Consider the following 16,315-nt stretch of genomic DNA (forward strand, 5'->3'; position numbering starts at 1 on the left):
CCCCACCACCGAGGTCAATGTGACCCCTACCCCTGGCCCTTCAACTGTCAACCCAACCAGAGTCACACCCATCGCCACCACCCCAGCACACCAACACACATTTCAACACCATAAGTTTCAAGGGTCCTGGTCCAACATGGTGGCAGCTTCTCTGGGGCTGCACCCCAATGACTGCATCATCCCAGTCCCCAGAGCCCTCACCCCAGCCCACCTAAGCCCCCTGGTCACCTTTGCCTGGAAGACACCCCCAGCCTCAGGCTTTACTTACCCTGACATGGGGTCACTGTCCAAGCTAGAGCGAAACCTCAGCGCCGAGCCCAGCTGCTCCAGTGGCTTCATGCTGGCGGGCACACTGCAAAGAGAAACCTCGTGACTAACACACTCAAGCCCCACCTGGCGCACCAGGGACAGCGAACACTACCCTGGGGCACACACTAAGCATGAACAAAAGCTACCACCAACTGGTAGCTTCAGTGGCCTCCTAAAAAGGGACCTCGTCCTGGGATCTCCCGCTGCAATGCCACGGTGCAGGTGCACGTGCGACCGTCCACCAGAGACCATGCTAGGCCACAAAACAAGTATTAATAGATTTTTTTTTCTTTGTTTTTTTTGTTTTGTTTAAAATCAATAGCCAATGTGATATCAATACATTTTAAAAGATAGATATCATACAAAGAAAGTATCTTCTCCAACCAAAACAGGATGAAAAAAATGTTTTTTTAAAGTGCTAAAAAAAAAATCTCATACCTCGGGAAACTAATTAACATGGTCCAAAACACAAACAAAATAGAATAAAACAAAAACAACCCTGTGAGTTGTACTGTGTTAAATAAGAAATCATAAAGGAAATTAACAAATACGTAGGATTGAAACAATAATGAAAATACTACAGGTCAAAATTCACAAAACACAGCAAAAGTAGTTCTTAGAGAGAAATTTATGTCTTTAGTAGCATTTAACAGGAAATAGGAAAGTTAAAAATAAACAAGAAAGTATTAAACACAAGAAGATCTTTTTTTTAAGATAGTCTCGCTTAAGACAGAGTTACCCAGGCTGGAGTGCAGTGACCCGATCATAGCTCACTGTAACCTTGAATTCCTGGGCTTAAGTGATCACCTGGCTTATTATTTTATTTTTTTTGCTAGAGACAGGGTCTTGGTATGTTGCCCAGGCTGGTTTCAAACTCCTGGCCTCAGGCGATCCTCCTACCTAGGCCTTTCAAAGTGCTGGGATTACAGGCGTGAGCCACCATGCCCAGCCAAGAAGACTTTTTTTAAAGTCACAGAGCAAACCAAAAAACAAGGAAGAAATTAATGGAGTGAAAAAGTAAAACAGAACAACAGCCCTAGAAAATAAAAATAATAGAGGAGAATAACAAAACCAAAGCTGATAGAACTCTGGTAAGACTAATCAAGAAAAGGAGAAAAAGGGGGGACGGGGACATGGGCGATATACGTAACCTTAACACTTGTACCCCCATAATGTGCTAAGATAAAAAAAATTAAAATTTTTTTTTTAATTAAAAAAAAAAGAAAAGGAGAAAAGATAGAAAAAATACACAATAAAAAATAGGAAATAGGCTGAGCACAGTGGCCCATGCCTGTCATCTTAGTATCTGGGAGGCTGAAGCAGGAGGATTTGATCACTTGAGGAGTTCCAAACCAGCCTGAGCAACATAGGGAGACCCCATCTCTACAAAAAAAATAGAAAAATGAGCTGAGCGTGATGGTGCATGCCTGTATTCCCAGCTCTTTGGGAGGCTGAGGCAGGAGGATCACCTGAGCCCAGGAGTTTGAAGTTGCTGTGAGCTAGGCTGACACCATTGCCCTTATGCCCCGCAACAGAGTGAGACCCTGTCTCCAAAAAAAAAGAAAAAAGAAAAAAGCAAGAATTAGGACCAACAACTATACTCAAATAAATTTGAAAGACAACCAATAAAGCTAAGGAGAAAATATTTTTTACAAAATCAGCATGGAAGCTTTGGAGAGCAATGCGAAGGATACCATGTGGGGGTACAGTAGGGGAGCGGCTGGGAACAAAGACTCATGAAGATAGCCTGGCACCTGAGGTCCTTGTTCTCCTGGGTGCATTAGCCAATTTCAGGGGGACAGCTGAGAGGCTGAGCAGCACTTCTGGAAGCTTTAGGAGGCCAAGGTGACAAGGACTAGATCCAGAGCCCACCAGGTAGGGAAGCCCTGGTGACCCCGTTCACTTGGGCTGAGACCTGAAAAGCTGGACCTCAGGAGGAGGGGACAGACCGAGCAGGCAGTCCAGCTCCAATCACCTCACTCTTTGCAGACAGGCCTAGGTGATCCTGGAAAGCTAGTGCTCCTGGCAGAAACAACAGAAATCCTCCCTGGAAAAAAGTCCTAAATGCCAATTCTATAATCAATTTTGCAAATGCAATGTTAGGCACAGAATAAAAAATTTTCAGGAACACTACGAGGCTAGAAAATACAAATCGAAAATACAACAGAAACAACTGAAAACAGAAATACCCACAGGGACTTCAAATATTGAAGTTATCAGATACCGACATTAAAATAACAATACATACACAGTTTAAACAGTGAGATTAAAGGAAAATAAGAGTTTAAAAAGATTAAAGATTGAGCAATTCAGATAACTTGAAATATACTGGATATTTAGCTGAAGAGGCTTTGTTTTGAGACACAGTCTCGCTCTGTCACCTGAGCTGGAGTGCAGTGGCATTATCATAGCTCACTGCAACCTCAAACTCCTGACCTCAAATGATCCTCCTGCCTCGGCCTCCCACAGTGGTAGGATTACAGGAGTGAGCCAGCAAGTTTTAGTCTGTCTCTTTCTTTTTTAGACACGGTCTCACTCTGTCCCCTAGGCTGCAGCGCATCATAGATCACTGGAGCCTCAAACTCCTGGGCTCAGCCTCCTGAGTAGCTGGGACTACTGCATCTGGCTAATTTTTCTATTTTTTGTAGAGACAGCGTCTCGCTCTTCCTGAGGCTGGTCTCAAACTCCTGGCCTTCAGCGATCTGCCTGCCCCACCTCAGCCTCCCAGATGCTCAGATTACAGACATGAACCACTGTGTCTCACAGCTGAACAAATTTCTAAACATGTGCTGAAGGAACTGCTGGGATCCTTTTGACTGCTTACAGCAAAATGCAAGAAGAGAAAAATGAGTTCTTAAGCAAAAAAGAACCAGAACTTTTTTTTTTTTTTCACAATATAAGGAAAGGTAGAAAAAAACAGAATTTAAAGATTTGGAAAATTCTCAGCCTATGCGTATTGCAGAGAATACTAAGAGTATAGTCCAAAAACCATCTGATAAAAAGATTAAAGTGGGTGTGAACCATGGCCCTAGTCATTTACCCCAGCAGAAAGGTTTCAGGTTTGAACTGAAGGTGGTAGAGATGAGATGAAATGAAAGAAGGTGGTCTTAGGTCCTATAGGACTGCACCATGGAGCTACACCAAGACGGAAATCATGAAAACACAATGAGATGTTACTGCACAACTACAAAAACTGCTAAAATTAAAACTTTCCAGGGCCGGGTGCGGCGGCTCACGCCTGTAATCCTAGCACTCTGGGAGCCTGAGGCGGGCGGATCACTCAAGATCAGGAGTTCAAAACCAGCCTGAGCAAGAGCAAGATCCCGTCTCTACTAAAAAATAGAAAGAAATTAATTGGCCAACTAATATATATATATATAGAAAAAATTAGCCGGGCACGATGGCGCATGCCTGTAGTCCCAGCTACTCGGGAGGCTGAGGCAGGAGGATTGCTTGAGCCCAGGAGTTTGAGGTTGCCGTGAACTAGGCTGACGCCACGGCACTCTAGCCCAGGCAACAGAGTGAGACTCTGTCTCAAAAAACAAAACAAAACTTTCTAGGATTGGCAATGGTCTGTATCTTTTATTTTAACTGACAAATATTATATATATTTATGGTGTACAGCATGATGTTTTGAAATATGTATAACTTATGGAATGGCTAAATCAAGCTAATTAGTATATGTATTATCTCATACATTACCTCACATATCATTTTTTTGTGGTAAGAACACTTAAAATCTACTCCCTTTGCAATTTTCAAGTATATAATATGATTAACTGTAGTCACCATAATGATGTACAATAGATCTCTTGAATTTATTCTTCCTGTCTAACTGAAATTTTATGCCTTCTGACCAACATCTCCCCAATCCTCCACCCCATAGTCTCTTGCAACCACTATTTTGTTCTGTTTCTATGAGTTTGAATTTTTTACACTCCACGTGTAAGTGAAATCATGCAGTATTTGTCTTTCTGTGACTGGCTTATTTCACTTAACATTATGTCCTCCAGTTTCATCCATGTTGACACAAATGACAAGATTTCCCTATTTTAAAGGTTACATTGTGAGGCCGGGCGCGGTGGCTCACGCCTGTAATCCTAGCACTCTGGGAGGCTGAGGCGGGCAGATTGCTCGAGGTCAGGAGTTCGAAACCAGCCTGAGCAAGAGCGAGACTCCGTCTCTACTATAAATAGAAATAAATTAATTCTCCAACTAATATATATATATATAAAAAATTAGCCGGGCATGGTGGCGTATGCCTGTAGTCCCAGCTACTCAGGAGGCTGAGGCAGAAGGATCGCTTGAGCCCAGGAGTTTGAGGTTGCTGTGAGCTAGGCTGACGCCACGGCACTCACTATAGCCTGGGCAACAAGCGAGACTCTGTCTCAAAAAAAAAAAAAAAAAAGGTTACATTGTGTTTATTCACCACATTTTTTTATCCATTAATTCACTGATGGACATTTATGTTGATTCAATATCTTGGCTATTATGAATAATGCTGAAATGAACATGGGAGAGTGGGTATCTCTTCAAGATACAGATTTCATATCCTTTGGGCATATACCCAGTAGTAGGATTGCTGGATTATATGGTAATTCTATTTTTAATTTTTTGAGGAACCTCCATACTGTTTTCCATAATGGAAATGATCTATATCTTGACTAGGGTGTTGTATACATTAGATGTATACATTTGCTAAAACTCATCAAACTGAAACAGTATGATCTGTGCATTAAACTGTATATAACTATATCTCAATTTTTTTAAAAAGATTTATAATACCAAGTTTTGGAGAGGATATAGAGCCCACTGGAACTCTCATACATGGCTGGTGGGAGTATAGAGTATTAATACAAGCATGCTGGAAAACTGTTTGGAATTATCTACCAAAGCTGAACACATGCATGCAATGATTTAGCAATTCCACTCTTAGATATATACTCAGAAGAAATACGCTCCTTTTACAAGGCACCAAAGACTTATTTAAAAAAAAAAGAGTTCTTAGTATCACTGTTCAGAATAGCAAAAATCTACCTTAATCTAATAAAGGGTATCTAAAAAAAACCTACAACAAACATTATTTGTAATGGTAAAATGATGAAAATGTTCCCTCTGAGACCAGAAACAAGAACAGAACACTGTCTATCACCACTTTCAATCCAATTGAAATACACATCCAATATACTTTCAATTGTACTGGAGATCCTAGCCAGCACAATCAAGCAAGAAAAATTAATAAAAAGTATAAGGATTACAAGGGTGAAAGAGTAGGTAGGAAGATAAATAATTTAAAATTAGCCTTAAATTGGCCGGGCGCAGTGGTTCACACCTGTAATCCTAGCACTCTGGGAGGACAAGGCAGGAAGATCACTCAAGGTCAGGAGTTCAAAACCAGCCTGAGCAAGAGCGAGACCTGTCTCTACTATAAATAGAGATAAATTAGCCAAACAACTAAAAAAAATAGAAAAAATTAGCCGGGCATGGTGGCACATGCTTGTAGTCCCACCTACTAGGGAGGCTGAGGCAGGAGGATCGCTTGAGCCCAGGAGTTTGAGGTTGCTGTAAGCCAGGCTGACGCCACGGCACTCTAGCCCGGGATCAGAGTGAGACTCCGTCTAAAAAAAAAAAAAAAAACCAATATACAAAACTCTAGGCAATATATGTATGAGTTGGCACACGTGTGTATGTGTGTGATATATATGACCTGTGTGGTCTGGTAATGATTACCTTTGGGGATAACAGAGATGTGGATTGGGAGGGAACATGAGGGGGCTTCTGTGTGCTATGATGTTCTATTTCTTGGCCTGGATAGGTGATAGATACTTGAGTGTTTACTTTGTAATAGTTTGCTAAACTCTACACTTTAGATTTGTCTACTTTTATGGTGTATGATACATATCAACAGAGTTTTTTAAAAGCCATCCTTACCCCCAAAAAGGCAAAACTAAACCATTAAATTTAGGAGTGCATTCTTTGGTATTACAACTCTAAACAGAAGCAAAGTTATATAAAAGTTAGAATAAAATCTACCTTTTGGGGGGTGGGAGGAGAAACAGTGCTTGGGAGTAGACTCAAGGGGCTTCCGGGTGGCTGTCGTGTTACACATCTTGACCGGACAGTGATTATGCAGACCGTTAGTTACTTTATGACAAAATCACTGAGTTGTACATTTATTTTGTGCCCTTTTCTGTGAGTTCTATTTCACAATGTAGCAATATATAAAACAACCTCAGCAGATGGGTTTAACAGCAGATTAGACACAGCTGAAGAATTACAGGAATTGAGAGGATAGAAGACATCATCCAGAAAGCAGCATAGCGATGGAAATACAGAAGAAAGGCTAGAAGACATGCACATGGGAGGACGAAGCACAGCATGTATCTAACAGAGTTTTAGAAGGAAAGGAAAAGGGGGAAGAAGCAATATTTAAAGAAGTAATGGCAGAGAATTTTCCAGAACTGATAATAGAGACACTAAACCACAGATTCAAGAAACTTAACAAATCCATAGCAGCATAAATAAAAAGAAATCCATACCTAGGGATAGTGTAGTGCAACCGAATAACACTAAACACTTAAAAAAAATCTTAAAAAGCAATCAGAGGAAATAAAAGAGAGATTTCTTTTAAACAAGGGACAAACTATTGAGCTAATGTCTCAACAGAAATAATTGAAGCTAGGAGACAGTGGAATGGAACCTTCAATAGGCTAAGAAAAATAACCATCAACCTAAGTTCTATGCTCACATAAAATACTGCTTTAGAATGAGAACAATGTAATTTACCATATTAACAGAATAAAAATAGAAAAGTCATATGATCTCTACAGATGCACAAAAAGCATTTGACAAAATTCAACATCCATTCATGATTAAAACTCCAGGCAAACTACAAATACCAGAGAACTTCCTCAACCCAATAAAGGGCATCTACAAAAAAGCTATAGCTAACAACATACCTATTGGTGAAAGACTGAATGCTTTGCTCCTAAAATTGGAAATAAGACAGAGATGTCTACTGTCACCACTTCTACTCAACATTGTATTGGAGGATCTAGCCAGTGCAATCAGGCAAGAAAAACAAATAGAGGCACACAGAATGGAAAAGAAGAAGTAAGCAGAAGGGAAAAAATGGCATAAAAACTAAGCAAAACAATATAGGAAATGAAAAAGAAAGAAATAACTACATTAAATTAAATGGAATAAATGCTCCTGCTTTTAAAAACATTATCAGAATGAATTTAAAAAAAAAAAGACATTTGTAAAATACAAAGTTCCAAAAGTTTAAAAGTCAAAGGGTAGAACATGAGCTGTCAGGAACCCTCAGGCACGGCTGGCAGGGTACAGCCCAGTGCAGCCACTCCCAAGAGCACCTGGGAAGTCCTTATTAACTGTGTACATCCTTATGACCTGGCAGTTCCACTCCCATGAATATTTCCAAGAAATTCTTACACAGCTCTGTAAAAGGAGATAAGAGGAAGTGTGCAAGGATGCCCACCGAAGCTGTCTATCATGGCAACAGTTTGGGGCTCACACCTTGGAGAAGGACACAGCAGTGCTGGGCACAGGCCAGATGTGCGCAGCAACGTGGATGGGTCTTACAAACACCACAATGAATGCAAAAAGTAAGAGGGTTCTTATAACTCTAAAAATGTGGCCACAAAACAATACAGACTTTGCAAGAACACAGTCAAAAGGATACACCTTGGCCGGGCGCGGTGGCTCAGCCTGTAATCCTAGCACTATGGGAGGCCAAGGCGGGCGGATCACTCAAGGTCAGGAGTTTGAAACCAGCCTGAGCAAGAGTGAGACCCCGTCTCTACTATAAATAGAAAGAAATTAATTGGCCAACTAATATATATAGAAAAAATTAGCCAGGCATGGTGGCGCATGCCTGTAGTCCCAGCTACTCAGGAGGCTGAGGCAGAAGGATCGCTTGGGCCCAGGAGTTTGAGGTTGCTGTGAGCTAGGCTGATGCCACGGCACTCACTCTAGCCTGGGCATCAAAGCGAGACTCTGTCTCAAAAAAAAAAAAAAATGGATACACCTTAAACACAGTAGACTGGTTGCCTGTGGGGTGGCAAGGTAATGGAATGGTCATGAGAGATTAAAGTAAATATAAGATGGCAGGAGGTTGGTCTCGCCCAGAGGAATGAAGCCTACCTGCTATGAGCTGAGGGTGGGACCACCTCAGCTCTCTGCACCTGTGGCCAAAAACAAAGGAAACAGAACGTGGCACACAGAGACACACGCAGGGGCCTGGAACCTTGGTCCCAGCCCGTCTACACTCATGGGGTGCAGGTGTAGGGTAAATTCATGGGCTCTGCGAGGAAGACACAAGCAGAGCTCACAGGCCCATGCCCTGAGACCTCCAGGCCCCACAAGAGGGCACCTGCAAGGAGCACATCCCCCAGATGCACAGGCAGACTGTGGGTGCACTCAAGCCCAGGCCATCCTGAGGACATGCTGGTACAGGTACGTGCTCAGGAGTGAGCCACAGCGCCAGCTAAGAGGCCACCCAAGACTGGGTGAGCCAGTACCCTTGAGGGTAGGAGGGAAATGGTGAGGACTGACAGAACAGGGGGGAGTCCGGCCTAGAACAGGAGCTCCCCAAACCCTCTGGCCCAGTGTTCCAGCCATCATCTTGGGAGGGCTGAGGCCAGAGGGGCAGGGCCATCTCTCTATCATGCATTCTCCTGCTGGGCACAGGCTCAGGCCACCCACCCTGTGACCCGCAGGTGCACCCACCTGGTCTCAGGCACAGCACACTTTTCCTTGTTCCACACAAACTTCTTCAGCGCATCAGAGCAGCAGTATTGGTCGTAACAGGTACCACAGCAGAAATCTGGACAGGACTTGGGGAACAGGCTGAGTCCATGGGAAGCGACACACACTTCACCGTGGGCTGGAGCAGAAAGACATACTGTTCACCAGCGGCCCACAGCGCCATGCCCCAGCCAACACAGCGGCTTCCCCAGCACGGCCACCACACACTAGAATGCCAGGCTGTCTCTGAGCCATCCTAGTCACTGGCCACCTCTCAAGCTTTGGCCACCACTACACCCAGCCTTGCCCTCTCCTCTGGGCCACAGCAGAGCTGCCCTGCCTGAGCCCCCTCTCTCCCCGGCCAATCTACTGGCCTTCTGACGGGAGAGTGAGATTTCTAAGTGTGAGTCCCACTGGGCCACTTCCCACTCTGAGATCTCCCCTTGCTCCTATTGCTTCAGGACCAAGTCCAGACTCTTCCAGGCAGGGTTTAGACTACAAAGGGCCCTGAAGATCACTCCAGCCTTCCAGCCTGTCTACACTTTACCCACATTCTTGCCTGTTTCCCATCCCCCATCTTTCAACTCTACTCATCCTTCAAGGCCTTACTGCAGGCTGCCTCCTCCAGGAGCTGCCCAGGCCCAGCAGTCACACGGCTGACCACGCAGGCACTGGGCCACTCAGTTCTTAATCCTCATTCCCTCTCCCATCACTCAATCACAACAGCCTCACCCCTGCTGGGCACTACAACCCCAGGACCCAACCCTCACACACCATGCCGTACGCCCTGGGTGACCAATTCACAGTCAGCCAGTCACACCCAGCACACAGTGTCCATAAAGCACTCAGCACTGGGCTGGGCCTGCAGCAGCACACAGGACTCCCAGGCAGCCGCACCACCTGGAGCCCTGGAGCTCCCACAAGGCTCTCGGCCACAGAGCTGGATCTAGTAACACCCTTACAAGCCTCATCGTACAAAGTCGTGCTGGGGAGACCTGGTTGAGAACAAATGTGGAAAATGACCCAGGGCTACAGGTGACCACAGGTTTACAAACCTCCAGAAAGATGCTGCAGTCAAATGTTCCCATGTATCCTTAAGCTACATTAGCAGAGACCTAGTGCCCACAAGCAGAAAGTGAAAGTACCGACTTGCCAGGGCAGACCCCAAACAGAACACCTAGTCGAGCAAGGCCCACAGGACTACAGATGATAATCCCTGAGACTACGCGATTTTGTCGGCCTGGAAACAACCCTGGCGCAGGACACAGACTCCGGAGACCCCGCATGGCCAGGCACCAGGGCAGTGTGCAGATCCGGTCCCCAGCCTGGTCAGCGTATCATGCACCCTGAGGCTGTTAGTAGAGCAAGGCCCAAGGCAGGCACTGAGGGACCTCCTTGAGAAGAGAGAACTGGGGGCTTAGGGGGCTACACTTTGTTCTTGGCAGCTCCAGGCAGAGCCCTGTTCTGTAAAAGCCATAGAGTTTGTTGGTCAGACCACCGCCAAGACCAGCTTGGCAGGCTGTGCACCTGAACGCAGTAACCATCAGCATGGCCCGTGCTGCTGGGTGGCTCAGGTGACCCCACCTCCAGCAGGATCTTTACAGAACAGCCACAGCCCAGCCTGAGCCTCTGCGCTGGGGCTGAAGACACACAGGGGCGGGTGAGTCCACGGCACAAATGCTTTCAGACCCCCGGCCCTCCCTGGACCAGCCACCCTCATACATCTCACTCTGGGGGGTCGGCTGATTCTGGGCACAGGACTCCCCTTCCCTACCCCAGGTCCTCCAGATCTGTCCCAACTTCTGGGAAATAAAGCCTTCCCCTCCAGGAAGCCAGGGGCCCCAAAGGAGTTTGCAGCTTCCTATGGCCGGGCAGGGAGAGTTCCAATTCCTACCCCTAAAAGGCCCCCAGCCTGCCCTCTGGAGTCTGATTTCTGTGAATCATCAGTCTACAACCAGCCCAGGGGTGTTTCCGCCGCCCCGGGGGCCAGCCTCAGAGCCCAGCGCCTCCAGAGCTCAAGGGCCACTGGGGGCAGCCGTGGGGGCTCCCAGCCAGCAAACAGAGGCTGAGAGAGAAGGCCGCTCCCAGTTGCCACCGCCCCGGGCTACAGCCAGGTGGGGACTCCTACCCTAGACTGCGGGGACCCAATCCCTTACAAGGGAAGGCGGAGGGAGGGCAGACCCCTCCCCACCATTCCAGGGCTGAACAAAGGTGGCAGCTGCGGGGTCTAGGCAGTGTCAGTTCAAGCGCGGAGGGGCTCTGGGGTGGAGCATTTGGCCGCCGTCCTGGGGGCTCGCTGACGCCTCGGGACTAGTAGGGGTCGGTGGGGGGCACTGTGGGGCTGGTGCTGCCTGGCTGGTTCCAAGGACAGCGCGCGGACGTGTCTGCCCAGTCCCAGGGCAGGACGAGCCGCCCCCACCCGCAGGCTCACCACCTGGAGGCGGCGGCAGCAGCAGCAGCAGCAGCAGCAGCAACAGGATCCGTGGCACTGGGGCCGGCGCAGCCATGGCTAGGCGGGCGGGCGGACAGACGGACAGACAGACGGACTGAAACACCGGGTCGTGGTGCGGCCGCAGCCTCAGCGACCCGCACGGCCGCCCAGCTCCCTTGCCCCACCCCGGCCGGTTCCCGGAACCCCCGCCCCGGAGGGAGAGGAGGGGACGACAGGGAGGAGGAGGGGAGGAGGAGGGGAGGAGGAGGGGAGGAGGAGGGGAGGAGGAGGGGAGGAGGAGGGGAGGAGGAGGAGGGAGGGGAAGCGGACGCCCCTCCCAGCCTCGCGGCCAGCTCTGCGCCCCGCAGTCGGCGCGAAAACTTGGGGCCGTTTCCGGGACTTGAGCAGTCGCCGAGGACCCTCCAAAGTTGCCTTCTGCTCACCGGGTACTGTTGGAGCAGGGGGGCAGTCCCCCGCCCTCAGGCCCGAAGGGGGTCCCCGCGGGAATCTGCATCCTAACACTGGAGCGCCTGCCGTGTGCGCCTAGGAGGCAGCCGCTCCGCTCCGCGGCTCCCTGTGTTCCCCAGCGGATCCTCACTCCCGCGGTCCCACCTGAGGTGACGGTGTGGGGACAGTGCCCAGCGCAGACCTTGGCACTCAGTGGGCACCCAGCAAATGCCGACTCCCTTCCAGAAGCCAGTCCCAAGACTTCGCAGGACCCTGCTCTGAGGACACTCGTCCCCTGCCTGTTGGGATGACACCCCCAGCCCCATGGTGATCCTGGCCGGAAGCCCAGCCTGAGCAGGCGCACCCTTGGCTCGGCTCCGTGGGTCTGGACTGAGGGTAGGAACTGGCAGCTCCCAAGACACATACTAGGCCACCTGATACAGGGCTAGGGCCACCAGTGCCCCTCTGTGGGGCAGGGGTCTGGGTGGAACCAGGGAAAGACTTGGGTCATTCTTTTCATGCCCAGGGTTCCTGACCTGCCCCCAGTCTGCACCTGGCACAATCAGAACATTGCAGTCAAGACAGAAAACATGCATTGTCACACTAACAGGGCACCCAAGCCACTGTGTGCACCCTGTGTGGCACCACATACCGTGTTTCCCCGAAAATAAGACAGGGTCTTGGCCAGGTGCGGTGGCTCACGCCTGTAATCCTAGCACTCTGGGAGGCTGAGGCAAGAGGATTGCTCAAGGTCAGGAGTTCGAGACCAACCTGAGCAAGAGCGAGACCCCGTCTCTACTAAAATAGAAAAAAATTAATTGGCCAACTAAAATATATATATATATATATATATATATATATATATATATATATTAGCTGGGCATGGTGGTGCATGCCTGTAGTCCCAGCTACTCTGGAGGCTGAGGCAGAAGGATCACTTGAGCCCAGGAGTTTGAGGTTGCTGTGAGCTAAGATGATGCCACAGCACTCTAGCCCGGGCAACAGAAGTGAGACTCTGCCTCAAAAAAAAAAAAAAAAAAGACAGGGTCTTATATTAATTTTTCCTCAAGAAGACACTCTGGGACCTATTTTCAGGGGATGTGTTATTTTCCCCTCAAAGCCTCAGCTTGCAGCTGAGGCTGGCACAGATGGCTGGGACCTGACAGGGGGAGTTGACCTTGGTGGGGCTGCCCGCACCTTTCCAGTCACCTCTGGGATAGTAGCTGTCACTATGGGGCAGATGAGAAGGGCTGCTCGTCTTCTTTACCTCCACAAAATGCACGGGTTGTGCAGATACGCTGAGTAGCCACACCCATCACTAGGTCTTATTTTCTGGGTAGGGCTTATATTGCACAAATGCTTAGAAATCCTGCTAGGGCTTATTTTATGGGTAGGTCTTATTTTGGGGGAAACACAGTACTTCTCACCTGTGGGCAGGGTCATTGCTGTGGACAAAGAGCGAGACCTGAGGGGAAATCTGGCATGTCCCCAGCAGTTTCCCAGGTGAGGGTGTTAGAATAGGGAGAGGAAGGCCTAGGTCTCCGACAAGTCCCATCACCTCCCGGCAAAGAAGGGCTTAAGACTCACCATGCTCAGCAACACAGGTGAGAGTCAGGGACATGGCTGTGCCGGCAGGATAGCCTCTGGGAGGGGCTTAATGAGGGCCCTAAACCAGATCCTCCCTGACAGTCTAGCCTCATCCCACCTCTGCCTCCTGAGCTCTACTCTCCAAAGCTGGACGCAGCCCAGGTCCCCCTTCCCCTGAAAAGTAGCCACATACCCCCTTCATGCCCGCTTCAAGTCCACCGCCCTAGCCATCCTCCAGTAGAAGAAAAGAAAAATCTCAGGACATGCCCCCCACACATACTACTTTTGCAAAAGAGAAGGTAAAGGCCCCGGGCACCTGTGAAGGATTGGCCCCACAGGTCCTTCCTTAAGGAAATTTCCTCCCTGGCCTCCCCTAAGCAAGGGCACACAGATTGTAACTTTAGGCCTGCAGGCTATTTCTAGCTCCTAAAGTCTGCTTGATTGCATACTAATAACAAATTACAAACTTACCCTCCCAGGTACAACAGAGAGCTAAGATAGGATAAGACAGTCTTCTACCTACCCAGGAACATCTACATAATTCAAGTTTCCTTCTCTCCCTTTTTCTCTTCTAACAAGTTGCCTTATCTTATGTAAAATATAGATTTTCCTGAGTCTCAAAAGAATATAACCATTTTGTCTTAACTACCCCCACCCCCTGCCTTTTTTTCCTTTCCTTTCCCCAAGCCCTATTCTCCCTAAATACTGAAAATTTTAAGCTCCCCTTTGGAAAAACAGCCACAGGTTTGTCTGTGGTTTGTGTTTTCCTAGGTATAGCCTCAACTTTGGCTTAATAAACCTCCATTGACTGAGATTTTTGCCTTAGTCACTTATTTTGGGTCAACACTCTGATCCGTGTTCCATGCCCTGGTGCCCAGCCTTCTGCCTCCCCAGAGATCGCTCCATTCTGTACCATCCACGAACTTGCTTTCTTGTCCCTTGGTTTTCCAGTCTGGAGTCTGACGGGGGTGCTGGCGACCAGCTTTGGTGGGGGAAAATGGCACCTGTAGCAGCAGCATGCAGTATCTGGGCCTATGATGAAGTCTCTTTGAGTCACAGTGTCCCTTGCTTGCCCCTGGTGGCAGCAGCAGTGGCATGTTCACCAGGTCAAAGTCGAACTGTGATTTGGGCTGGAGATGACACTTCTTGGACTTCAAGTCTTGCCCCCTGGCACCTTTGGTGGCTCTGAGAGCTACGCAGCTTCTTTTCATTAATTGGGTTTCTGGTGAAGTTGGGCAGAGTCAGTTTCCTCCAACTGATAGAGAAGTTCTCACCAGCAACGGTAGCAGGTGCCCAGGGAAATGGGGGTGTGTCCAGACTTGTCATCTGCCTGCTTGGATCTAGAGGCAATGGAAATCCAGCCCTAGTGAAGGGAAGGGCTCTGGCCACCCTAACCCACCGCAACTGCTGCCCGCATCCCAAACTCCTTCCCCCACGGGCTTCCCCATGTGTGTCAGAGGTAGCTCCACTCCTTGGCATCATCTCCCGCAGCCTTCATCCAAACCCTCAGCCGACCTTGGCTCTACCTTCAAAATACGCACAGATAGCTTGAGCCACTCTCAGCTGGCCACTCGCAGCAGCTCCATCCCGAGACTGTCTCTCACCTGCATTACCGCAGGTAGAGGAGACAGAGTCCCTCCTTCCTGATACAAAGCTCCTAAAACCCTTGGAATTTACCATCTGTCATATGTGAATGAGATGATTCAGGGCTGGAACTTTCAGCCCACCCTCCAAACTCTCGAGAGTTTGAGTTCAATCTCAACTCTAGAGATTTGAGTTCAATCACCAATAGCCAATGATTTAGTCAGTCAGGCCTTTGTAATGGATCTCCATAAAAACCCTTAAACAGTGGGGCTCCAGGAGGTTCTAGGCTGGTGAACACATTGATGTGTTGGGAAGGCAGTGTGCTCAGAGAGGGCTTGGAAGCCATGCGCCCCTGCCCCATACCTTGCCCTATGCATCTCTTCCATTTGGCTTGTCAAAAGACAAAACTACAACAAATTTAGCTATAATAATTGGCTTTTTAAAATTTCAGCGTATTATGGGGGGTACAAATGTTAAGGTTACATATATTGCCCATGCCCCCCCTCCTCCCTCAAGTCAGAGCTTCAAGCGTGACCATCCGCCAAACATTGCACATCTCACTCATTATGTTTGTATATACCCATCCCCTCCTCCCCCCTCCCACCTGCCCGACACCCAATAAATGCTATTCCTATTTGTCCACTTAGGTGTTGATCTAATTGGCTTTTATTTGAGATTCATGGATGGGGACAACTTCCATCCTACAAAACAGAATGAAAGCTCCCACTGGGCAAATAGCAGAACAGTGTGTTGTGTTTTGTTTTGTTTTGATTTTTGAGACAGAGTCTCACTCTATTGCCCAGGCTAGAGTGCCATGGTGTCAGCTTAGCTCACACAGCAACCTCAAACTCCTGGGCTCAAGCAATCCTACTGCCTCAGCCTCCCGAGTAGCTGGAACTACAGGCATGTGCCACCATGCCTGGCTAATTTTTCCTATATATTTTTAGTTGGCCAATTAATTTCTTTCTATTTTTAGTAGAGACGGGGGTCTTGCTCTTGCTCAGGCTGGTTTTGAACTCCTGATCTTGAGCGATCCGCCCGCCTCGGCCTCCCAGAGTGCTAGGATTACAGGCTCAATTACAGGCATGAGCCACCGTGCCTGTCCAGAACAGTGTGCTTTGAAAGGTGAGAACCAGGAAACAGAATAGGGCTGGGCAGGGTGACTCATACCTGTAACCCTAGCACTTTAGG

The 16,315-nt window shown here is 48.1% G+C and overlaps 1 protein-coding gene across 3 annotated transcripts in view; it reads right to left on the bottom strand.

The window, feature by feature from the left end:
• Window positions 1-11,720, bottom strand: part of SHISA5 (shisa family member 5) — a 19,091-nt gene extending 7,371 nt beyond the window's left edge. The window contains exons 1-3 of one of the 3 annotated variants that reach the window (XM_012771174.2): window positions 11,510-11,720; window positions 9,058-9,214; window positions 269-352 (exon numbers count right to left, since the gene is read on the bottom strand). In XM_012771174.2, the coding sequence (XP_012626628.1) occupies window positions 269-352; window positions 9,058-9,214; window positions 11,510-11,582 (314 nt within the window). In that variant the 5' untranslated portion in view covers window positions 11,583-11,720. Of the gene's footprint in view, window positions 1-268; window positions 353-9,057; window positions 9,215-11,266; window positions 11,460-11,506 lie in introns of those variants that run through there. The other 2 variants (XM_012771173.2, XM_076007431.1) reach the window with 2 other exon arrangements.
• Between the last annotated feature and the right edge of the window lie 4,595 nt (window positions 11,721-16,315).

Source organism: Microcebus murinus, chromosome 1 (assembly GCF_040939455.1).
Source record: "Microcebus murinus isolate Inina chromosome 1, M.murinus_Inina_mat1.0, whole genome shotgun sequence".
Lineage (NCBI taxonomy): Eukaryota > Metazoa > Chordata > Mammalia > Primates > Cheirogaleidae > Microcebus > Microcebus murinus.